The sequence below is a fragment of the Macrobrachium rosenbergii genome, chromosome 37 (genome assembly GCF_040412425.1).
Source record: "Macrobrachium rosenbergii isolate ZJJX-2024 chromosome 37, ASM4041242v1, whole genome shotgun sequence".
NCBI lineage: Eukaryota > Metazoa > Arthropoda > Malacostraca > Decapoda > Palaemonidae > Macrobrachium > Macrobrachium rosenbergii.
Genome location: NC_089777.1, coordinates 37726807 through 37751848, shown reverse-complemented (window position 1 = coordinate 37751848; position 25042 = coordinate 37726807). Strand labels below are relative to the sequence as shown.

At 42.1% G+C, this 25042-nt stretch overlaps 1 protein-coding gene across 1 annotated transcript in view; it reads left to right on the top strand.

The window, feature by feature from the left end:
• LOC136825498 (uncharacterized) overlaps positions 1-25042 on the top strand; it is a 71604-nt gene that overhangs the window by 7399 nt on the left and 39163 nt on the right. Inside the window, exons 2-3 of the mRNA XM_067082053.1 lie at positions 136-212; positions 13033-13114. Of these exons, the coding sequence (XP_066938154.1) occupies positions 136-212; positions 13033-13114 (159 nt within the window). The remainder of the gene's footprint in view (positions 1-135; positions 213-13032; positions 13115-25042) is intronic.

Here is a 25042-nt window from a genome sequence, read left to right as displayed (position 1 = left end):
ATAAATAGTGATATTCTATACTGAACTTTTGAATTTGTTTTATCAGCTTTACATTTTCTTGTTGTTTGATATACCTTGTATTTTGTAATATACTAATAAAGAAACATTATACTTCACTGATATGTTATTTTACAGATGCTGGATGAAAATTCACAGTTAATCAAAACAATCACTGAGTATCAGACTCAAGGGAAGACTCACGAGTGCTTTCAGTAAGTTCTTTAAATATTGTCATTATCATTTAATGCTATTATGCAATGTACAGCACATTAATAAATGTGCGATTATGGTATTAGTGTGTCCAGATGTAAGCTTTTGGATTTTTTTGGATATTAGTTGTCAATCTTGAACTGTTGATGTTATTTGCCTTATCTGACTGAGATAAAGTATGAAATATTCTGCAGTTCTATATTTTAACATGGATAATGGAATAAATTATGCAACAATTATGTGAAAAAATAAGCTTGAAAAATGTTGTACATTGTTTCAATAATGATTATTTTTACTTTTATTCCTCATAGTACAATATAATTTTATATTATTGATAGCCTAGTCGCTGTTCCTCTTCTAAGAAACGTGACTAGGATTCAACAGAGCAGAGCCTGGCTACCAGAAACAGGTTTTCCCTATGTCAAAACCTGTTTTCTGATAGTGTAGCCACTGTTCATCCTCAAAGGAACTTACAAAAGAAATTAACAGGTGATGAAATGGCTTAGCTCCTAATGAATAAATCCCAACAGCCCAGATTATTATTATTAATATTATTTTTTTTTTTTCCGTGGTATAGTCTATCAACCATTATCTTTATTCCGGACACTCATAGGGATTGGCGAAGTGGTTCAAAGGTGGCTTACCTAATTATGTCAGGTCTGGCTGCGGGATTATTGTGCTTTCCCCAGCAGTATCTTAGATGACCACCACTCATGGCAGTAGTGTTTCAGGAATTTTTTACTCAAGGCAAAGTAAAGTCACAGGTCATCAACCGTTTTCTTTATTCCAGACACCCATTCAGGTCTGGCAATAAAGAACAAGAGACACATGAACCTATAAATGTATTATCCATTGTGGTTCTACAGTGGCTGATGTAATTATGTCGGGTCTGGCTGCAAGAGTATTGCACCTTTACCAGATAAGGAATACTGTGTAATAACCATCCATACACTAGAAGACTTCTTCAAAGGAAACATTACTAAAGAAAGTTAACGATGTACTCACCTTTTGGATATCATGCGACTTAGAAAGGAGTGATTGTCTGCCTTTTTAATGAGGCACTAAAATAATTATCAGTCCATGCAGAGAGTGATTTGCTTGTGCTGAGGTGTAGGAAAAATAGTACCATCTGGGATGTTTGCCGTGACATCTAGGGGAAACCTTAAGTGCTTGAATGGGGCTTACTATTTTATATGAAATGGAACTGAGTTCTTTTATCAGAAAAGATCATCTTCCCTTTAAAAAGGTCGTCATTCTTGGCCAGAAATGATAGACCAGGAGACAGTAAATAACAAGTAGGTGTATGAGTGGTGAAATATTGTCCTTGTCCAAGAAAGCCCAGTAGGCTAATATGAGCTCCTGAAGCCAAAGCAGTCAAGAAGACTGCCTTTTGCAGCATATGAGTTTAGCTGAATTAGGCCCATGAACTGAAGGGATGACAGGAGTCTAAGAACCTTAATCAGGGACCAGGTAATGGGAAACTTGCAGGAGGTGACCTTTGCAGTGTAAAAGACTAGGGAATGATATTAACACTTTCTATTATTAGAATAAATTCCAAACCAAAAGGCAAGGGTTCCGCCAATGATGCCTTGTATATCATGATTGTTGAAATAGCAAGGCTCTTGACCTCAAAAGATAATACAGGTTGACCATCACTAATCCGGCATCACTGGGACCTGGAGGGTGCCGGATTAGCCATTTATTAGGCTAGAATACATGAAACCCAGGAGCTAAGCACCTCATCTTAGAATTAAAATATCCCATAAATCAGTACAAGTTGGATAACAAAGAAAAGACAATTATCAAATACAGGTAGTGCTCGAGTTACGATAATTCGACTTACGATATTTTGAGTTTACGATTATGATGGAGTTAGCAATTAATACCGGTACGAAAATATTTAGGAAATATTTTTAGAATTCGAGCAAGCGCAGGCAGCAGGTACAATCAGGCAGCGAGAGAGACCAACTTACAATAGAAAATCTTTTGTTAGTAACGTTATACTCTTGCATAAATGCATACAGCCTTAAACAACTGAATGGGAAACTGTTGTTTTGCTAATAATCGTATCGGATAACAACTGTTTTGCTTGTATTTCAACCATCGTACGGTAATACAAAATTACTGTAGTTATGTTACAAATAACGTTAAGTACTGTACGATAGGACTGATATATTTTTTACACTATACCCTTATTTGCTTTGGAGAAAAGATCAGCAGGGAAATATACTGCTACAGTAACTTAAAGCTGTAAGTTGTAGCTGAAGCTGAGAAAACAATGTTCAAGCTGCTAATGACTATAAATTATCGTGCATCGGCAACATGGATGAAACTCGACCGCCGTAAATAAAACTGGAGAGAATGTATTTCCAATCAAAACTACTGGGTATGAAAGAATACAAATTACTACTGTTTTCACGCCGATAAAAGATAAATACGTAAAGCTCGAATTATGATGAAATCAAGAGAAAATAGCTAACGGAATCTTGATTTTTTTTTACACAAAACAAACATGCCCCCAAAACGGCCAGCCGTGATTCCCGCAAATGTCATATATTAACGAAAAAAATAGCTAAATTAATCTCACAACAGAACGTATTTAAGTTATATTTCGACTTAAAAACACTTCGTATAACGAAAAATATCCGTGTCCCAAATAAATAAAGTATCCATATTCATTTACGCTAACTAGAAGCAAGAAAAGCGCTTTGAACTTAGTTAAATGCGGTGAAATAAACACCGTGATATTGATTCCCAAAACAAAACATTGATCGCAATTTATAATACAATTGGAAACAATGTAGTAAAGCATAACTTTTTAAGAGATCCATGAAAAAGATGCACATTTGTCATGTTGATGTTTGTATAATACTGTTAATATGTGAATAGAGTTCAGTATAATGTAGGCTAGGCTACCAGTTTGTTGATGCAGCACACTGCGCCACCAAATCGAATCGGCCGGCAAGCGAGTTAGTGCAGTGACCCAGGAAATTTGAAAATTAGTGCGGAAACATTAGAAATTACTCCAGCCGAAATTTGTGCCGGATTACTGATTGCCGGAATAGTGATGGTCAACCTGTACAGTACAATGTAAAACTGTTTTAACAGATTTCAATTGGGGTCTCAGTATGGAGGTAATCTAACCACATTTTCCATACAGACTGGTATATTAGATAGATGAAGTCTGTAGTTTTTGCACTAGGTATCTAGCAATGTTAGGTAAATTATCTTATCTTCACAGTAGACTAGATTTAAAAATCAATGTGAAGGTCACGGCTTAGAAGGGAGAATGTGTAGATGACTTCTCCTTCTGTCTGGGATAGAACAACGGACAGCAATAGAAGTATTCTTTTTCCTGTTTTGAAGAAATAAGGAACCAGTGACTGGCTAATGCAGGGGTACTAGGCAAGTGGTTCCAGTGAAAGCTAGTAGATTGTTCAGAGCTTTCGAAATCTGGCACAATGAAAGAAAAAGGTATATCATCCTCCAATTGATCCAAGTCTTGTGGGAATGCATCTCTTGCTGTTGCCCAAATATCCAGGTTCAAAGACATACACTGGAAGTTGATGTTTCTTGCATGTGGCAAACTGGTCCAATTCCAGATTGTGGAATCATGTCAGCAATTACTGACTTGAAAGCTCAGCATGAGCCTAACCTCTTAATATAAGACATTGCAGTCATATTCTCTTACCAACAAAATGGGGGTCCCTTTTGGATGTTTCAATTTTCCAAGATGGAAAGACAGACAGTAGCCCCAGGAAGCTGGTATGACACTTCTTCAGAATGGGTGACCATGTCCCCTATAACTGACAGTCCTCCTAATGACCTCCCCAATCTGTCAAGGAGGCATCTGTGTGTATTATCATTTATGAATGGTGGAGTTGGGTCAACCTGTTTGCCAGAGACCCCTTCCAGGTCCACAGACACAGTATCTTCTCAATCTCAGATGAAGCCAGTCACAAAGCCTTTTCCTGGCATTTGAGAGCCAGACTCTGTTAAAGGGATCGGCCGGTTTCCGACTTTTTTAACGACAGGTTGTTGATATATAGGGGGTTTGTTAAAGGATATTGTGTGGAACTTCTGGGGAAAAAATTTTTGTTCAGTGACCTTAGGTTTTGTGATGCCAGAGCATTTTTGGCAAAAAATGGCCATTTTCAAAATGCATCTCCTCCTTTGCTTTTTGGTTTTAAGGGATGAGATTTGAACCACGTATAAAACACATATGGACCTTCGATATAAAGCCGGGATTTTTGATTTTTCAATTATTTTTCGAGATATGAATTTTTATTTTTTTTATGAAATTTTCCTGGAAAAATTACAGAAAAAAAATTGCCAAAAATCAGAAACTCAAAATATTAAAAATCCCCGGCTTTTTTTAATCTACCATGTTTCCTCATATTATATATGAAATTTCATTTAGGTTGGTCCAATACTAAGGGAGGAGATACATTTTGAAGGTGAAAACTTATGTTTTGAGAAATGGGCCTTCAAAGTTTTAGTTACATAAAAAAAGTAAAAGGGACTTCAAAGACTGTTACAATTAATTCTATGGTTTTAATTTTTATTTTTGGGTATTAATTAATGCAAAATGATTATAAATAAGAATATTAATTGATTATTTATGTGCCTAAGACACATTCTTATAAATTTTAGGTTCCTGGTCCCCTGTCTGATCTTGCTGCAAGGTATTACTCTAGGTATCATAGTTGCCTACACTTTTTTATTAGTGTCTCGAATCCATCACTTGCCAAATGGATCCTGGGAATTACTTTTCATTCACAATTAGGGATTCGTGATTCAAGTAATTCATCAAGTCTTGCTTCACTTATTATGATCATTTTATTTTCAGGATCGTCTTTAATATCAGCCTCCGAGCTACTGCTTTCTTTTTTCTAAAATATCTTTGCCCTTTGGTAGTGACGAACAAATAAAGAGGCATTTAGGGGTGGATGTGGTTGGTCTCTGGTCAGCAGAGATCGCTGCCTGCGCCGTTTGATGGGCGACAGCTCTCTCTCTCTCTCTCCGTCGCTCTATTTCCCTCTATGGCACTAATTTCTTGAACTCTTTCTTCTACTTCTCGCTTGGACTTTTCCACTTGGCGTTTCCGCATTCTAGAAGCATGAAGTGAACTCTTGGACCCTTTAGGCACGGTGAAAAACAAAACACCGCAGAAAATACAGAGTTCAGTCAAGGCTAGCGAGCATGAAAAACGTGTCCTTCTAGCTTGGAAGTTTATAGGCAACTCTCGGCCACAGTCGGCGTCATGGTATGACGTGTGCGTTGTCATGGCTAGGAATAACTAAAAGGTACTGAGTAGGATATTATTGACATAATACATTTCATTTCAAAGGAAGTTTTTCGTAATATATATCATAAAAAACTATACCAGACTAAATCATTTGCGCTACTGGTGTTTTATGGGTATATAGTTATTGTTACATTTTAGGCCATAACTAGAGAAATACGGCAAATTTTAGCATAATATTTCGTGGACACATTCTTGAACCCTATACTGAAGCCATAGAATTTTTTTCAGCAAATCAATTTTTAAAGATTATTGGGTTTTTAGGCGCGATCATAAATCCTACAGTCACACCTCTTTGAGGACTCTGAATGGCTACCAAAAATAGGTTTTCATAGATGTAACTTAGCAAGTAATTACACAGCTATACTTTTTACTCGCACAGCAGTTAAAAATTTGAATTTCGCGGTAGCGATTCATGTGTTTCAAATGTAGGTAACTACCCCGCCCTCTATCGGGGAACGAGAGGTACAGCAAAACAAGAGGGAATCACTTCTTTTCTGCCGGCGTTCGAATGTTTTTGGTGGTTGGATTTGACATTGTTTCATCGCTTTTCCAAGAATTTGGTAAAGTATTGTTGATTTTGGTAGCTTTTCAGCTTAGCTTAGCTGGTATTCTTACAATATGTATGATGCTAGCTCATCAGGTGTTAGATATTATAGGGAAGGATGAAAGACTCGGATGACAAAAGTGACACGTGATAGTCATACAATCTGTGCAAAGTGTAGAGGACAAGATTGTTCGAAAGATATTATGTCCGCTGAATGTAAGGGGTGGGATGAGAAAAAATGGAAAGTTTTAAAGTCTCATATGGATAAATTGGATAGGAAGAGGAAAGCGGCTGTTAAAGCCGAGGGTAGGGCTATGAGTGTAGTACCTGTCTCTAACATTCAAGTCTTTGGCTGTAATATTCCTCCTCCTACCCTTGTATTATCCCCCATCCTTAGTCCTCCTAATATTTTTCCATCAACTCCTGTTCCTGGCTCCCATGCTTCCGAACCTGATGTCCTAGCCAGCCTCAAGAGTAAGTTTGACTGTAAATGTGATCTTGTGGTCAACACTGTACATTGTCGAAATCAGGCAAATCGTTTATGGTCCTGATGGACAAAGTTCAGAGTTTTAAACAAGTGTCAGTGCCAGTGGAGGAGGTGGCTGTCCAGTCGCCCCCTCGTCCGATTTGGTGATGTGTAGTTCCAACAGCCGTTGGAAAGGTGTCACTGTGAGTGCCCACCAGTTGTCATCAAACTCTGATCTCTCCAGTCTGGGAAAATGTGGCGTTTTCCAGGGGAGTCTCATCCTTTAAAAAGATGTCATGGTAGAGAGCCCTCTCCCATTTCTCCCAAGTGCGCTAGAGACTCTGCTGTTAGTTTGCAACCAGGTTGCAGTAAGTGGCGCAGTGCAACTCGTCATTTGCCAGATCACTCCCATGCTGAGTATTAGTTGTTGGTTCCTAAGCACTCTTCCAGCAGACTCTCATCTTCTGGGCACCTGCATGAGCAGTCATCATATTCGCCAGAGTGCCATCCAGTCTCCGAACACCTGTCTCGGACTCCTGAGTGCCTGCCTCCGACTACTTCCGCTTCCAAGGTCTCTACACCAACTGAGCACCCATATTCTTCCACTTCGCCTGACTTAGTGTCAGAGGATCCCTCTTTTGCACATACGGTAAACCCCCCATATTCGCGGCAGATGCTTACCACACCCCCCTGCGAATAGCTAAAATCTGCGAATACTTAAAACCCTTTTAAAAACACTTAGAACTGCCTATTTTGATAGTTCAAACACAAAAAAAAATCTCAAAAAATGCTTATACCTGAGTATTTTAATATTTTTATCACAAGAAGTGCATTTAGTCATGAAAATGATATGAAAATACAGTAATTAGTGAATACTGCGAATGGGTGAATTTTCCACGAATAATGTGTACATATGTTCCATAGAGAAATCCGGGAATGGTGAGAACACGAATACAGGGCGTTTACTGTATTAAGAAGCAATTGGATGATGTGTTGGGCTTGCTGCACAAGGTGCCCACTTTGATTAAGCCTTCTCAAGAGGCTTCCTTGTCTCCCGTTTCTTCAGGAGAGGAAGAGTTCGTCCAAGACCCTACTCATACTGTGTATGCTACTGTGATGAAGTACTTTTTGGTGACTTTTCCCGTCACACCTCCAGCCAGCGGCTCCGGTTTCGCCCACTTCTGCATTTCTGATGAGGAACCAGATGGACTCTAGTTCTCGTCTGCCGAAGATGGTTCCTCTCTTCCTCAGCTAGGAAGGCCCTTAAGGAAGCAGAGGATTGATCCTCTATGAAGAGGAAGCATTGGAAGGCTGCTTTTGCCTTTCCTCATGCAAGACTGATAGCCAGGAAATATCTCCTGTTCGACAGGAGAAGCTCCATCCTTGGGAGGCGCTGCCTCTTCCCAAGGTGACTTCTTAGGATTAATTGACTCAGTGAGACGTTCAGCTTTTTCATCAGCAAAGGTCTTCTTTGCCTCTTCAGAATTTGATAATATAGTGAAACTTATTTAAAGTCCTCAAAGTGTTCAGCTTTCTGGACTGGACGATCGGAGCGCTAGCTAGAAAGATCAAGGAATATAACGTTCTAGCGACGGACTTGTCCTCAGACTGGCTAGGTGTGTTATCTTGCATGGATAAAACACTGAGGTATGGCTCCTCTGAACTGGCAGCTCTCTTTGCCATCAGATTTCTGAAGAAGAGGGAGCTGTGGTGCTCCTCCACCATGAAAGGAGTTACGTCAGTCCAGAAATCTGCTCTTCTGTACTCTCCCTTGGACAGACAATTCTTGTTTCTGCAGTCGGCGGTTAAGGAGATTGCCACTGATTTGCAGAAGAAGTCCATGCAAGATCTTCTGGCTCAGTCAGTGAAGCACCCCAAGGAACCTTCTGCTTCTTTCTCGTCCAGGTCGAGGAGGGCTTCTCTAGGCCCCATTCTAAGGTGTGTTTTTCTGCAAGGTCCGTCTAGAGGACTTAGTCAAACCCTCTTCCAAAAAGTGACTCTCCCATCCTTCGTGTGCCTGTAGGGGCCAGACTCTCTCTCTTTTGGAAAAGCTGGAATGCCAAAGGCTCAGCACCATGGACGGTCAAGGTTTTAAAAGGGTACTTGATTCATTTCAAAGACTACCCTCCTCTTGTAACTTGGCTGATCACATTGACGGCATACTTGAAGGGCTCCAAGAGGTTCATAGCTCTCAAGGAGAAAATGACAGCTCTCCTAAGAAAGAAAGCCATAGAAGTAGCATAGGATCATACTTCAAGAGGATTTTACAACCGCTTGTTCGCTGTCCCCAAGTCATCAGGGGGATGAAGACTTGTCCTCAAAGTAAGCACTTTGAACTTCTACATTCAGAAAATGAAGTTCAAGATGGAGACAAATCAGTCAGTGTTATCCTCCATCCAGCAGGGCGAGTGGATGATAACACTAGATATGCAAGATGCGTATTTCCATATTGCAGGCCATCCGAGTCCAGGAAATACCTGAGATTTGTCTTCGGAGGCAGAATCTTCCAGTTTTGAGCACTTTGCTTTGGTCTTTCCACTGCCCATCAGGTATTCATGTGACTTCTATCTCCGCTTGCATAATGGCTTCATCTGTCTGTACCTAGACGACTGGCTTTTCCGCTCTCGTCACAGGAGCAATGCACAATGGATCTACAGATAACCTTTCTCCTTGCCAAGGAAACTCAGACTCTTGATAAATCAGGAGAAGTCTCAACTAGTCCTTGCTCGGGAGATTCTGTATTTAGAGATGAAGATCAACTCTCTGACTTTTCAGGTTTTTCCCTCCCCCAAGACTATAGAGTCCTGCCTTTGGTTGGTTCAAGATATCCTTTCTCTTCCAGTTTGCTCTGCAAATCGGTGGATGAGTTTGCTGGGAACCCTCTCATCCATCAAACAGTTTGTGAAGCTAGGAAGACTTCATGTGAGTCCCCTTCAGTTTTTCCCAAGGGCAAGCTGGAAGAGAAGGGAACATCCAGACTGACGTTTCCAATTACAACAGAGATAAAGGAGGACCACCGGTGGTGGACGTCCAGAGACAGACTGTCAGAGGGAAAGTCTCTTCATCTTCTGAACCCCGACCTCCTTTTATGCAGACACCTCGTACCAAGGTTGGGGAGCACTTTTGGGCACCCTAGAAGCTTCCATCTCATGGTCTCCGGAACAAAGGAAGTTGCACATAAACGTCAAAGAGTTGTCGCCATTCATCTGGGCCTGAAACACTTTCTGGAAGCAGTCACAGACAGAACAGTGGTGATTTATTCGGACAACACCACGGCTCTCTCATACATCAGGAAGCAGGGGAGAACTCACTCATTCTCCCTGTGCGAGGCAGTGAAGGAACTTCTCAATTTGGCTGACCAGAATCAGGTCAGGATCACCACCAGATTCATCCAAGGGAGGATGAATGTCCTGGCAGACAAACTATGTCGACGAGGACAAGTCCTCTCAACAGAATGGACTCTGAATTCGACAGTCTGTGACAGCCTCTTGAAGTTGTGGGGCAGACCAACAGTGGATCTGTTCGCCACATCGAGGGATTACTGTCTTCTTTTTTGTTTGCCAGTTCCGAACCCACAGGCTTGGGCGACGGATGCCATGCTAGTAAACTGTTCGAACCTGGACCTTTACGCCTTTCCACCATTCAGTGTGGTTAGAGCAGTTCTCAACAAGTTCCAGTCTCACTGCAGTGTATCAATGACACTGATAGCTCCCTTCTGGCCACTCAAAGAATTGTTCCCCGACCTTCTAAAGCTCCTTGTGGACTTTCCAAGGCTACTGCCTCAAAGTCCACATCTCAAACAGCCCCATCTCTGGAAACTTCACCAAGGCCTATCTGCTCTAGCTCTGACAGGATTCAGACTAGTGTATCTGGAGACTTGTTAGAGCAAAGGGATTTTCAAAACAAGCTGCGGAAGCTATTACCAGATGAAGATGATAGTCTACCAGCAGAGTCTACCAGGCCAAGTGGGCCATCTTCGCAGGTGGTGCAGCAACAATAATGTCTCATCTGCTAAAACCACTGTAGCTCGAATAGCAGACTTCCTTCTTTTGTTAAGGAACAACAAGGGGCTCTCTTCATTGACTATTAGAGGCTACAGATCGATGTAGGGGTCAGTTTTTAAACACAGGGGAGTAGACTTAGATTCTAATCAAGACCTGAGTGATCTGATTAGGTCTTTTGAGACTACTAAGCAGCCGCGAGACGTCTCTGTTTCATGGAACTTAGATGTGGTGCTGAAATGGTTAGCAGGGCTTGCTTTTGAGCTTCTCCATTTCATTTCACTTAAGAACTTAAAGAAAACTCTTTTTCTAGTAACTTTGGCCATGGCTAAACGAGTGAGCGAGCTGCAGGCAACTGACAAACGCGTTGGGTTTTCGCAAGGGAATGCTGTCTGCTCCTTTTTGCTTGGCTTCCTAGCTAGGAACAAGTCTCCATCTAATCCCTGGCCATGCTCGTCCTCCATTAAAAACCTTATGGATATTCTAGGACCAGAGGAGGAGAAAAGAGTCCTATGTCCAGTAAGGGCTCTGAGGTATTACTTAAACAGGACTAAGACGATCAGAGGCCCTGCCAGTAACCTCTGGTGTTCCGTGAAGAACCTATCTAGCCCCATGTCTAAAAATGTGTTGTCATTCTTTCTTAGAAGCCTTATTATAGAGGCACACTCTTAAATACAAGAGGATGCTGTGCCTTCTGTTAAGGTGAGAGGGCACGAGATTAGGGCTGTTGCCACATCGTTTGCATATAGACATAATATGTCCTTCTCAGCTATCCTCCAGTTGACATACAGGAAATGCATCTCCATTTTTGTCTAGCACTATTTAAAAGAAATAGAGATGATGATTGAGAATTGCAGTACCTGGTGCAGTATTGGGGGAAGAAGCATAGGAAGCACCCCTTCCTGTCTTTAACTTCACCTTTAATTTTGGGTGTTGAGTTTTCTTTTGGGAAGCCTGGGGTGGCACATGTACTCTGAGTGCCCACCCGTCTGTGGTAGTGGTATGATGTTTTTCATTTTTATAGTTGTCGGTGTGGGTAACGATTTTATTGGGTCTTTTTTGATTTGTTACTGTCCCCAGGGCAAGGGCAAAGTTATTGTTTGACACTTTTGGGTGTTCAGAAGACTCCTTCACTCCAATGCCCCCTCTGTAAAGTAGGGACTTATCTCTACTATAACGCTAAGTCACTACAGGTCAAGATGAGCACCAACCAAAAGGCAATAATCTCCTGATGTAGCTCTCTTACCAGGTAAGAATACAACAAGCATTTTATCAATGCTAACAGATTTTATGTTGCAACTGAAAATCAGCAATTTTCAGCGCCAGCAAACACCGAAAATCACTGAAAAAGCGCAGAAAATTGCTGATTTTGAGTTATCAGTGATTTTTGTTTATCATCACACCATCAGAACAGAAACCCTGCTGATAACCGGGTACTGTGTATATACTTACAAAGTAATTGCAGTTCAGAGCCCTTCCTCCTCCCCTCTGATGGACATTAAGCACAAAAGAAGTGATTCTCTGTTTTGTTGTACCTATCGTTCCCCAATAGAGGGCGTGGTAGTTACCTACACTTGAAACAAATGGATTGCTACTGCCAACTTCCAATTTTTAACTGCCACGCAAGTAGAAAGAATAGCTGTGTAATTACTTGGTACGTAGTATATATGAAACTTAATTTTATTATGAAAATACTATTTTTCCTGCGTCAAAACCTGGTTTATCTCTGGATGTGAGCAATGTACAAACATTGTCAAGCTTCTTATCTTCACACAGTTGTTGCATGATTTATTCCATTATCCTTATACCCTCTTTTAATCTTTTGTGCAAGTAAAAAGTTGTCAAGATCACCTTCACACACAATGTTCCATGTGAGATTTCTTTAGGTACTAGCTAAGTTTTAAGTCATGTACAGGAGTCTCACCTCATAAAAATTTTCCCCTTTATTGTTATGGTACTCTGAAGTTGAAAACAATTAAAGATTTTAGTTGAAATATTTCTTGTTCAAAACTGGAAACTTGTACTCATGCATACAGTGCCGTAATTTTCATAACAGTACAGTATATCCAGAATTGTATTCATACCTTAAGTCATTCTCAGAAAAAGCAAAATAATTTGCAAAATCAACTTTAGGAAGTAATTTTTATTTAATATACTGTATACAGTAGTTTAGTTCCTTGCTGATTTTTGTATTTGCTTTTGAGTGAATATTACCATATTTTGAATAAAACCAGGAACAATAACCTTTGTTTGTTGATTCTTGTAATTATTCTTGATCATTTTTCAGTGAGATGTGAAAACCTCATGTTTAATTTGGTTATAGCTCTTTTTACAAGTTATAGCAAGATAAAAGTCTTTTGTTTTTTATCCTTAAAATTTATCTATCTTCATATGCTCATTAGTAATGTTAATACACCACATACAGTATTCTTGTGTAAGGTAATTAACTCTTAGGTTTCTAGCCAAAGAATATAAACATTACTTTGGAACTTTGCTCTTTCAGGTACCAGCAGTCCCTTCATAGAAACCTAATGTACTTGGCTTCCATGGCTGATACCTCTCAAAACATGGCACAACTTTTACCTGTAAGTTGGGAAACTAACTCAAGTTACATATACCAGTTTATGTGTATGTACTTTATGCAGTAGTTGAAGATTTAAGAATTTATGTATTTATATTGCACATTTATATATATACTAAATATCTCAGGCCTTATCTAACTTTCGTGCAGCATTTGCTGAATCTTTCATTAGATGTTTCATTAGATATTAACTGTGGGCTGAAATCTCTCTCTCTCTCTCTCTCTCTCTCTCTCTCTCTCTCTCTCTCTCTCTCTCTCTCTCTCTCTCTCTCTCTCTCTGTATACATAGCCTCTCTATTATTTTTATTGGCATTACTTAATGCATACTGTACTGAACTATAAAATAAATTTAGTATTCCGCATTTTTCAGTGTGCACATTTGTGCAGGGTATACATACATGTGGCAGCATGTCAGGATAAACTGTGCACTTTGAATGTGTTTGCTTTCTCTCTCTCTCTCTCTCTCTCTCTCTCTCTCTCTCTCTCTCTCTCTCTCTCTCTCTCTCTCTCTCTCTCTCTCTTTCCTACATTGCTTTTATTGGCATTACTTGATGCATTACTGTACTATAAAATAAATTTAGTACTTCACATTTTTATATAGTAACTTACCAAGTAATTACATAGCTAACGATTTCTAATAACCGGCAGCTAAAATGTGAAAATTCGCAGTAGCGATTCTTTTGTTTATTTTGGTGCAAGTAGCTAGCCCCACCCACTTTCAGGGAACAAGAGGAACAACGAAGGTTGGAGCAGCAACGATAGTAATATGTAATTTTACATAAGTAACTTACCCAGTAATTACATAGCTATTAATTTCTTTTAACCAGCAGCTCAAAATTTTGAAATTGTGGGCCACGCTAGTTTGTTTTGGTTATGGCGACATGCCCTGCCCACTTTCAGGTGTAAGAGAAGGTACAACATAGCAAAGAGCTTCAATTTGTTTCTGCCAGCTTTGGTTGAAGGACTGTGGTTGGCAGCAGCTCGAATTTTGGGATTTATACTTTGCTGGTTGTTTGCCTTATCTTCAGTTGGTGAGGTATTTTATTTTCATAGCCTTTCGGCATAATGAAGATAGTGTTAGGCGAATTTTGATCGTTGGTTGACGACTCTTTGCCCGTTTTTTGGACTTGTATTAGACTTTTCTAGGATGTCTGACACTAGTAGTTCTAGTATTAGGTATTGCAGCAAAGGCTGCAATACTAGACTAACTAAAGAATCTTATGACTCGCACACTGTTTGTATTCTATGTATGGGACAAACATGTTCAGTAGGTTTATGTTACATGTTCAGTAGGTTTATGTTGCAAGGAGTGTAATGACTGGGATATTAAGAAGCGGAAGACTTTAGATGCACATCTCAAGAAACTACCTGGAAATAGGAAGAGGAAAGCTATTGCTAGCACTAAGTTGGATGCAATTGCACCTGTAATTTCTTCTGATCCCATTCCATCTCCACCTGCGCAACCCTCTCCTTTACCTGGCTCTCACATCTCCGTGCCCAACACCGTCGCTAGTCTGGAGTCGAAAATCGACGCTCACTTTGAATTGATTGTGCAATCGATTGTAAATTAGTGTCATTGGTGAAAGTGCTTATGGATAAAAGTGAGTCAGAGCGCCTCGTGGTGCCCAGTGCAAGTGCAGTGGTAGTGGAGGAGGTGGCTGTTGGGCCCAACGATTCTCCTAGACCAAGGCCCCTGACATACTCCCCAGCACCTGGGAGGAGTCAAACTGGCAGGTTAAGAGAGGTCGGTGGGGTCTGCGCCCGAGCAGTCGCCCCCTTGGTTCAGTCTGTTGATGAATCCCAGACTGTAACCAAAGGCCGTTGGAAAGGCCTTCAAGTGAGTGCTCACTGTATGTCCTCCAGCTCCAAAGATTTTAGTCCCAGGCACTCATGGCGCTATCCAGACAAGTCACGTCCGCTACCGCTAAAGTGGCGTGCAGTGGAGTTTGAGATTTCTTCCCCTGTTCCATATAAGTAGGGCAAGGATTCAGCGCGCCCATCGTGTAGTCACTAGGATACCCCAGAATAATTCTCTTCTGCTTCTTCTAACGACGGTTGTAAATTGGCGCCTAAGCGCCTTTTGCCGCGGAGACGTTCGTCGTCGAATAAAGGAGCTACTGCATCAGGAATTGCGCACCCGGCACCTTCATCTCTAGAATCAGCACCAGCAACTAGCATCGACGCACCCAAACTCCCATTTGCAGTTGAGCGCCCACTGGCGCCCCTTCACCAGCAAGTTTCACTACTGGCCCCGTCTCCACAGCGCCCATTGGCGCCTGCTCCTCCACCACTTCTTAGTAGTGTCCTCTCGGACATTGTTCCTCCTCTAGTTGACCCAATTCAGAGCAAACTGGATAATATTCTCAGTTTGCTTTAGAAGGCTCCTCCTACAGCTCAGGCGACAGCAGACTTATCGCTTTCTCCCGTCTTCTGAGGAAGAGGTTGTTCCAGAGCACGATGCTCCTTCATCTGCATACTCTGCGCTGTTAAGGTTCCTGCTAGCGACTTACCCAAGCCTCTTTTCGCCAGCTACTCCTTCCTCTCCTGCTTCACTTTCTTTATGGAAGCCCCCTCAGTCGGTTCTTCGAAATTACCGAATTTGTTTCTTTCCTCTTCAGCAAAGAAGGCACTGGATGAAGTAGAAGGGTGTTTTTCTGAGAAGAGGGAACAAGGCAAAGCAGTTTTTTGTTTCCCACCTTCCAAGTTATCTAGATCGAGCTACAGGGTTTATATGACCGGAGAAGCTCCTTCCCTGGGAGTCTCTGCCTCCTCTCAGGGAGACTTCTCCAGCCTTATCGACTTGGCTAGAAGATCAACATTCTTCTCAGCCAAAATTATGTTTTCAGCCTCGAAACTTGCGCATGCAAGAATATTTTTGAGGTGTTCGAAGTGATAAGCTTCCTAGACTGGGCAGTGGGCGCTCTGGCACGCAAACCTTGAGAGTGCTCCTTGTTACCTCAAGAAATCTGAAATCTTGTCGGATCTTTTAGGAGCACTTTCCTGTATTGACAGAGGCATTCGCGATAGTACGCAGGAGTTAGCTGGTCTGTACGCAATGGGAGTACTTAAGAAAAGAGAGCTTTGGTGTTCTTTTACATCAAAAGGTGTCACTCCGTCTCAGAGATCTGCCCTCCTATTCACCCCCTTAGACAAGACTTATCTTTTTTCCACAGGCTGTAGTTCTGGACATTGCCTCCAACCTACAGAAGAGCACTCAGGACCTGCTCTCCCAATCTGCAAGACACCCCAAGGATTCTTCAACTCTTCCCCCGAGATCGTCATCTCCGCTGCAACCTATTCCCTTTCAGAGCTCCCATTCTAGATCTCAAACTCGTTCAAGATTATATACCCGTTTTCCACAGGGTTCCATTAAGAAGTCCTCCTCCAAGTCTTACTCCAAGAAATGGAACCATAGTCCTCCGTACTCAGGTAGGAGCGGGACTCCTCCGCTTTTGGGAATGGTGGGAACAAAAGGGAGCAGAATCTTGGATAGTGTCTGTCCTGAAGGAGGGCTACACTATCTGCTTTTTTAAACAAATCTCCTCTAATCCGCAAGCCTGTCGAATTGACAGCTTACTCTCCAGGCTCAGAGAGATTTGTTGCTCTCTTGCTAGAGGTGGAGTCCCTTGTTCAGAAAGAGGCTATAGAGCTAGTAGAGGACATTCATTCATTCTCCGGGATTCTACAACCGTCTCTTTTTGGTGCCCATTTTGGACGTAAGTGCTCTAAATGTCTTTGTCAAAAAGACAACATTCAAGATGGAAACAAACCATTCAGTCCTTGCATCCATTCGCCAGGGAGAATGGATGGTGCCCATCGACGTGCAGGACGTGTACTTTCACATTCCAGTACATCCGACTTCAAGGAAGTACCTCAGGTTTGTGGTTCAGAGCAAGGTGTTCCCATTTCGGGCTCTTTGCTTCGGCCTCTCAACAGCACCGCAAGTGTTCACCAGGGTATTGGCTCCCCTAGCGAAATGGCTTCATTTGATGGGGATAAAGATCTCCCTATATCTAGATGATGGCTACTACATTCCCGCTTGAAAGATCAAAGTACGGAGGACATTCGCACGGCTCTTCTCTTGGCTCAAGAATTGGGCCCTCTCATCAATTGCGACAAGTCTTTCCTGACGCCTTCTCAGGAGATTCCTTATTTAGGGATGACAATCAACTCTCGGGATTTTCGGTTTTTTCCAGTCCCGAAGAAAATAGAAAAGTGTATCTAGACAGCGGAAGAATTTCTGAATCTAAACTTTTGCTCTGCCAATCAGTGGATGAGTCTTCTAGGTACCCTCTCATCCATGGAACAATTCGTCACTCTGGGAAGACTTCACTTGAGACCTCTCCAGTTCTTCCTCAGAGCCAGCTGGAACAGGAAAAAGTTTCCGGACTCATTTGTGTTCCCGATAACAATGGAAATCAAGGAGGATCTTCATTGGTGGAATTCCAGGAAGAGACTATCAGAAAGGAAATCTCTTCATCCTCTGAACCCCAGCCTAGTGTTCTTTTCAGACGTGTCGAACCTAGGTTGGGGAGCTCTTTTGGGATTAAAAGAAGTGTCAGGTACCTGGTCTCAGGAACAGCAAAACTGGCACATCAGCGTAAAAGAATTATAGGCAATATTTCTGGGCCTACAGTGCTTCGCTTCAGAAATTCAGGGGAGGACAATAGCAGTGCATTCAGACAACACAACGGCACTGGTGTACATCAAGAAACAAGGAAGAGCCCACTCTTTCTCCCTGTACGAAGCAGCAAGGGACCTTCTTCTTTGGTTACATCAGAACGACACCCAAGTGACAAAGCATTTTATCCAGGGGAGACGCAATGTTCTGGCAGACGAATTGAGCCGTCAAAGACAGATCCTTCCCACAGAATGGACATTAGACCCGTTGGTTTGTCTGGATGTGTGGAAGCTCTGGGGGAAACCCATGATAGATTTGTTTGCGTCCTCCAGAAATCACCGACTTCCTCTCCTCTGCTCACCAGTTCCAGATCCCTTGGCATGGGCGACCGATGCAGTGTTACAGGATTGGTCCAACAAAGATCTGTATGCCTTTCCCCCATTCAGTTTAGTGAAGCAAGTCATCAACAAATTCTGGTCTCGTCAAAACCTGTCCATGATCTTGATAGCCCCCTTCTGGCCGGAAAAAGAGTGGTTCCCAGATCTGCTGGGACTTCTTGCGGACTTCCCGAGACTGCTGCCACAGAAGCAACGACTTCTCAGGCAACCTCACTTCTGTCGGTTCCACCAAAACCTGTCTTCTTTGGCCCTAACAGGATTCAAACTGTTAGGCGACTGCTCTGAAAGAAGGGCTTTTCAAGAGCAGCTGCAGATGCAGTTGCAAAGTGTAGAAGACAGTCTTCAGATAATGTCTACCAGGCAAAATGGACATCTTCAGGTCCTGGTGCAGACAAAATAACGTGTCCTCTTCTGTTACCTCTGTAGCAGAAATAGCGGACTTTCTTCTGTTCCTACGCTCCACTAGAGGACTTTCCACCTCTACCATTAAAGGCTACAGAGCTGTGCTTAGCTCAGTTTTCCGCCATAAAGGAATGGACTTATCGTCGAATCAGGATTTGTCCGACCTTATTAAGTCCTTTGACACTGCAAAGCGTAAAGAAAAACCTTTGCTGTCCTGGAACTTAAACGTGGTCCCTAAGTGGTTTTCCATTTCATGTTTTGAGCCCATGCAATCTATCTCCTTAAGGGATCTAACCAGGAAAACTCTTTTTTTTCTGGTCATTTTGGCCATTACTAAGAGCTCCAGTGAAATCCATGCTTTAGACAGAAACATAGGATTTTCTCAGGAGAATGCAGTTTGCACCTTTTCCTTAGACTTCTGGCTAAGAACGAATTGCCATCGAATCCATGGCCTCGTTCTTTTACGATCAAGAACTTGTCTGAGATAGTGGGGCCGTCTGAAGAAGAAAGAACTCTCTGTCCAGTAAGGGTCCTTAAGTTTTATCTTCACAGAACGGAGGACATTCGTGGTACTTCAAGAAACCTTTGGTTTTCTGTGAAATGTCTCTCTAGACCCTTGTCTAAGAATGCCCTGGCATTTTTTCTAAGGAATCTGATTTCCAAAGCACATTCCATGGTGAACGAAGACTCGCTCTCCTCTTCTTTCAAAGTAAAACCCCATGAGATAAGAGCAGTCGCTATGTCTTTGGTGTTTAAGCGCACGTTTTGGAAGTGCAAGTTGGTATTTGCATCGCATTATTTAAGGGATATCGAGACTACTTACGATCAGTGTAGTACCTTGGGTCTGTTTTACGCAGCTAGCTTGGTGTTGGGGAAGGAAATGTAGAAAGCAGCGTCCTTTCTGTAATCTCTTCGCCTTACTAAGGATGTTGAGTTTTGGGGAGCCTGGGAGTACCATGCACCGTATTTGACAGCGTATAAGACGCACTTTTTTAACAAAACAAAATGTCCTATGTACATAATGTAGGCTCAAAATTTAAGAATTTTGGTGAAATTATATATAAACGTCACGTAGATGTTGTAGCCTAGCCTAACATTCGGTGTTATCCTAATAACCTGTTAAAAACAAAGTTTATTATAATTATTTATCATTATCACACTTACCATCACTGCAATTACTACTGCTAGTATTATAATCAATATCTATGTTGTTATTATCGATATTTTCATTAAAATGTGTTAATATTATCGTCGTCTTCAGTGAATCGCCGCATTCCACATTTACAGACTTACAGTAGGTGTGCTGCCACCTACTGGTGATTATCTCGAGAGCTTTACGGATAACAAGGCTTCGTTCAGTTGGTAGTTGGCAATTCCTGCTAACATTCTCTTTACGCATAACAACATGGCTTCGATCAATTGGTGGTTGAAATTCCTGCTACCATTCTCTCTAGGCATAATAACAAGGCTTCGTTGAGTTGATACTTTGTAACTCGTGCTAGCATTCTCTTTTAAGAATAATAACATGGCTTTGTTCAGTTGCTCACGAGACTCGAGCCGTTACATAGGAAACTTTTTTATTTATTGGATTTTACCCTTGATTGCATACTTTTATAATATATAATGGATATATATAACATATATTACCGTGAGGTAACATCATTATTAATGTTTTGTTGATTCTGCCGGTAAGAAACAATGTTTACAAATGAATGTGTTGCAATCTATTGGTAAACCTATGAGGTAGCTTTCAGCAGCAGACGAAACATTCGATTGTAGTAAATGGCTGATTGTATAATACATATTTTGATAAATATAAATATGGTAAATAACTTCTTTATTAATGTTTTTGTTGATTCTGTTGGTAAGAAACAATATGCATATGATAACCTAATACTTTACTTCAGTTTTTACTTACCAAAATCATATGAGCATAGGCTAGGAAACCTTTTTTTTTTTTCCGTCAATGTCCTGCTGAAATTGGGGTGCGTCCTATGCAGACATGCGTCTTATAAGCCATCAAATACGGTACTTGGAGTACCCTCCAGTCTTTTTTGTTTACAGTTGGGTATTGGTGTTTTTAATTTGATTTTTTGTTGGTTATGGTGAATATTTACTCTGGTTATTTTGTGTGGTACTGTGCCCTAGGCAGGGGCATCTTGTTGTGCTTTGCTAGCCCTCAGAAATTGGTAAATCGCTACAAAGCACCCACTGTAGTAGTAGGCCCTCAAGGCTTTACCACCTCACCTCTACTGGATAAGATGAGCGCCAACCAGAGGCAGTATCTACCTGTAGCAGCTCTCTTATCAGGAAAGGTTCAACAACATTGATTCAGTGTTAGCAAATTTCTGTTCTCAAACTCATTACTATTAATAATGTTTTGGGGTAGATATGTCCAACGTTCCCACCTCCATTCAGTGTGGGAATCAGCTATGTAATTACTGGGTAAGTTACTGATATAAAAATGACATTTTTATAATAAAATAAAGTTTTATGTATACTTACCCAGTAATTACATAATCGGAGCCCACCCGCCTCCCCTCGCTTGGACATAAGGGCATAAACAAATTGAAGCTCTTTGCTATGTTGTACCTTCTCTTACACCCGAAAGTGGGCGGGGCATGTCGCCATAACCAAAACAAACAAGCATAACCTGCTTTCAAAATTTTGAGCTGCCGGTTAAAAGAAACTAATAGCTATGTAATTACTGGGTAAGTATACAGTATATAAAACTTTATTTTATTATAAAAATGTCATTTTCATAGGCTTTACTGGTTATTTTCCCTAGAAGATCGGTGAAGTATTTTGGATTCTTTTGATTGCCTTTCGGCATTTATTTAGTCAGGTTGACTTAATTTGGACAGTTTACTGAATTTTGACTCTTGTTTGGACTTAGTTGTTACTTACTTTGACATTATCTAACACTAGTACATCAAGCACTCATTATTGCAGCAAAGGTTGCAATACGAGATTGACTTCTGCCAAATACGATTTACATTCTGTGTGTGCTAGTTGCAGGGGCCAGGTGTGCTCTGTAGATCTTACCAGTGCTGAATGTGTTGACTGAGACCCGAGACAGTGGAAGATTTTAACTTCTCGCCTTTCCAAATTGGAAAAAGACAGAATTAGGAAAGCTAATGCTAGGAGTGACAAATCTTTAGCTAGTCAGCATTCTTCTAAATCTTCGTCTGATGTTCCTGTAATTTCTGTTGTCTCCTAATCCCAGTCCTTCAGCTTTACAACATGTTCCTGTTCCCAGCTCTCATACTTCCGACCCCAATGCTGTTGCCACTCTTGAAACGAAGTTTGATCAGAAGTTTGAATTATTAATGCATTCTATGCATCGGGTGTTTCAGTTCGTCAAGTTATGAACTGTGAACATAGTGCTCATAGTGAGGTGTTATGGAGGAGCTGGCTGTCCATCCCGCCAACTTGCTTAGGCGAATGTCCGTGACTTACTCCCCCACACCTGGGAGAAGTTATACCGAAGGCCCAAGGGAGGTTGGTGGGGTCTGCCCATGGGCAGTTGGGCCCTCGGTCACACCTGTTGCAGATTCCCAGGTGTCGACAAAATGCCACTGGAAAGGCGTTTTCTCAGATGTGCACCGATTTTCTTCAGTTCTGAAGCGTCAAGTCCCGAGTGCAGGCGACAGTAGTGCTTCACCCAAGAGTTCTGCAATGGGTGTGTTTAGCACCCCTCAGGTGCCTTTTAAGAAAGTGAAAGAGGCTGTTCCCTCTTGCAGTTTTTGGGACAGCCCAGAGCATTTTTCACTAGAAGTTTTGCCCTCCAAACATCATGTGTTGGATTCTGATTATTCCAAATGTCAACATGTTTCGTCAGAGCACCCATTAGCGCCTGAGCTGTCCTCCATTCCTTAGTGCACTTCTTTGTTAGAGCGTCCTCCAGCTCCTGATGTCGCATCTAGACGCTCCTCTTCCCATGATGTAGCAGTTTTGGCAGTAGCAGCCGGCCACCAGTTGACGCCGTAGCCCATTGGCGCCAGAGCTTCCATCGACGCCAAATACAGCTTCCAAGCGCCCATTGGCTACCGAGCACTCTGTATCTTCCAAGCTTGTAGTAGCTCCCAAGCACCCAGTGATGCCCGATCGGCCAACGACGATTGATCTTGTTTCTTCACATCGTATGACAACAGTTTTTTCTTCTGGGGCATCAGTGATGTTAGACCCATCTTTGGCTCCTATTCAGCAGCACCTAGACAACATTTTGAGCGTTTTGAAACCTCAGCCTCCTCCACCAAGTGCAGTTGATGCGCCTCTATCTCCATTCTTGTCAGCCGAGGAGGAAGCTCAAGATCGGGAGGAGGATACTCTTACCGTGGCATACTCAGCCCTTTTGTGCTTCCTGCTTCGCTCCTTTCCCAATGTCTTCTCTCCAGCAGCTCCTTCTCCGGCTTGATTTTCCAGATGATTAATCATCAGTCTGAATCCTCCAAGCTCCCCAAATTGGTGCTTTCTACTTCAGCTAAGTTAGTGGACAAGAGAGAACAATGGAAGGCTGTGTTCTGTTATCCTCCTTCGTGCTTATTGCAAAGGAGATATTTGTATTAGGCAACCGGAAAGTTCCCTCTCTGGGTGTGTCTGCCTCCGCCCTTCGGGGACTGCTCTGGACTCACTGAAGCCTCCCATAGGTTGGCCTTTTCAGCGGCGAAAGTGATGTTCTCTTCCGCTGAACTTGATCACCTGTTGAAGAACATTTTCAAAGTGTGAAGTGATCAGTCTCCTGGGTTGGGCAGTGGGCACCCCGGCCAAGAAAATCCAGGACTTTCCTTCTGTTCCCACTGATTTATTTTCAGATCTTCTGAGTGTACTTTCCTGTATAGACAGGGGAGTTAGAGACACCTCTCAGGAATTAATCTCAACGTACGCTATGGGTATTTTAAAGAAGAGAGAGGTCTGGTGCTCTTAGACATCTAAAGGGGTCATGTCTGCACAGAAATCGGCTCTTCTGTTCCCTCCTCTAGTGCATGACTTCCTTTTCCCCCAGGCAGTAGTTAATGGTATCGCTTCTGACTTGCAAAAGAAGTAAACACAAGATCTCCTGACCCAGTCTTCTAAACACACTTGAGAGAATTTTTCCTTCAGTACCAAGTCTTCCTCTCCTGCAGCGCCAGCCCTTTCGAGGCATCAGACGAAGACTTCAGTCTAGACCTCATGCTAACGTCCATTTCTCCTCCAAGGCCATCAAAAAGTCTTCATCTAGCCTTCCGAAAGGTGAGGAAAGTTTTCCCTTTGCAGCAGTGGGTGCCAAGCTCCTTCTTTTTTGGGAAGAATGGAGCAAGAGGGTATAGAGGGATGAATAAATTTGTTTTTATTTAGCATTTCCCAACGTTTTGTGTGAGAGAGAGAGAGAGAGAGAGAGAGAGAGAGAGAGAGAGAGAGAGAGAGAGAGAGAGAGAGAGAGAGAGAGAGAGAGAGTGTAATTGTCGTTAGTGAGTGCTTCGGTTGTTGGAAGAGGGATGAGGTCGTTAGGTTGTTTACGGTGCTGTCTGTCTGTGCAAATGTCGGGAGTTTTTCGGTTTTTGAGAGAGTCTTGAGCTGAGTTCTATGCAAGGCGGACATTGATGGTGCATGATTATTGTATGTTCCGTGAGTCGAGTGTTTTCTGTTGGATGTCATTGTTGTCTGTGCATGTGTCTCTTTCTTTTTGCTTGTTTTTTTTGGTTGGAAGTCTGTTTTCCGGTTGTTTGTGAATTTTGTCTACTGTGTTGGCGACCGTGGACACCCTCAACCATCTCCCAGCAACCGAGGATCATAGTGAGTATTGTATGTGGTTATATGTTCGGTGTATCTGTGTTGTGTATTGTTTTTTTTTGTGTTTTAAAATCCCACCACATAATATTTGGCGCCCAACGTGGGGCTGTTGTATAATAAGCCGTTAGGATTGTTTGTGGTGGGTAGAGTGAGAGTAAGAGGTCAGGATGAGTGAGATAGAGAAACTGAGAGAGGAACTTGAGTGGCTAGGGAACTCCAGGGTAGGCTGGAGGAGGAGAATGGGAGGCTGAGGAGTGAGAATGAGGAGTTGAGGAGTCAGTTGGAGATGGGGAATGCTAAGAAGTGCAAAAGAAGAAATGAAAGGGAGATGAAAGAGTCCGAAGAGAGAATGGAAGAGAGGATGGATAAAAAGTTGGAGGAATGATGAAAGGTGTGGAAGAAATGGTGAAAGGTATGTTCAAGGGTGTTTTTGGAGAAGGGGCTGTTGGAGGCAGGTTCTCTGGAACGTGTGAAGGGCAAGAGAGAAAGAAAAGGAGGAAGAAGTGAATGGAAGCGTGAGTGATGAAAGTGATATGGGAATAGGAAGTAAGAAATGAGGGAATGAGAGGCAGGGTAAGGAAAAGGGGAATGAAAAGCAAGGGAAGGAACAGAGGAAAGTAAGGATAAGTCAGGGAAGAAAAAGGGAAGAAGGGAAAGGGAAAGGAAACTGGTAAGAAGGGTAAGGAAGTGGGAAAGGCAGGAAAAGAAGGGAGAGGGTGAAGGCAGTAGTGATAGTGAG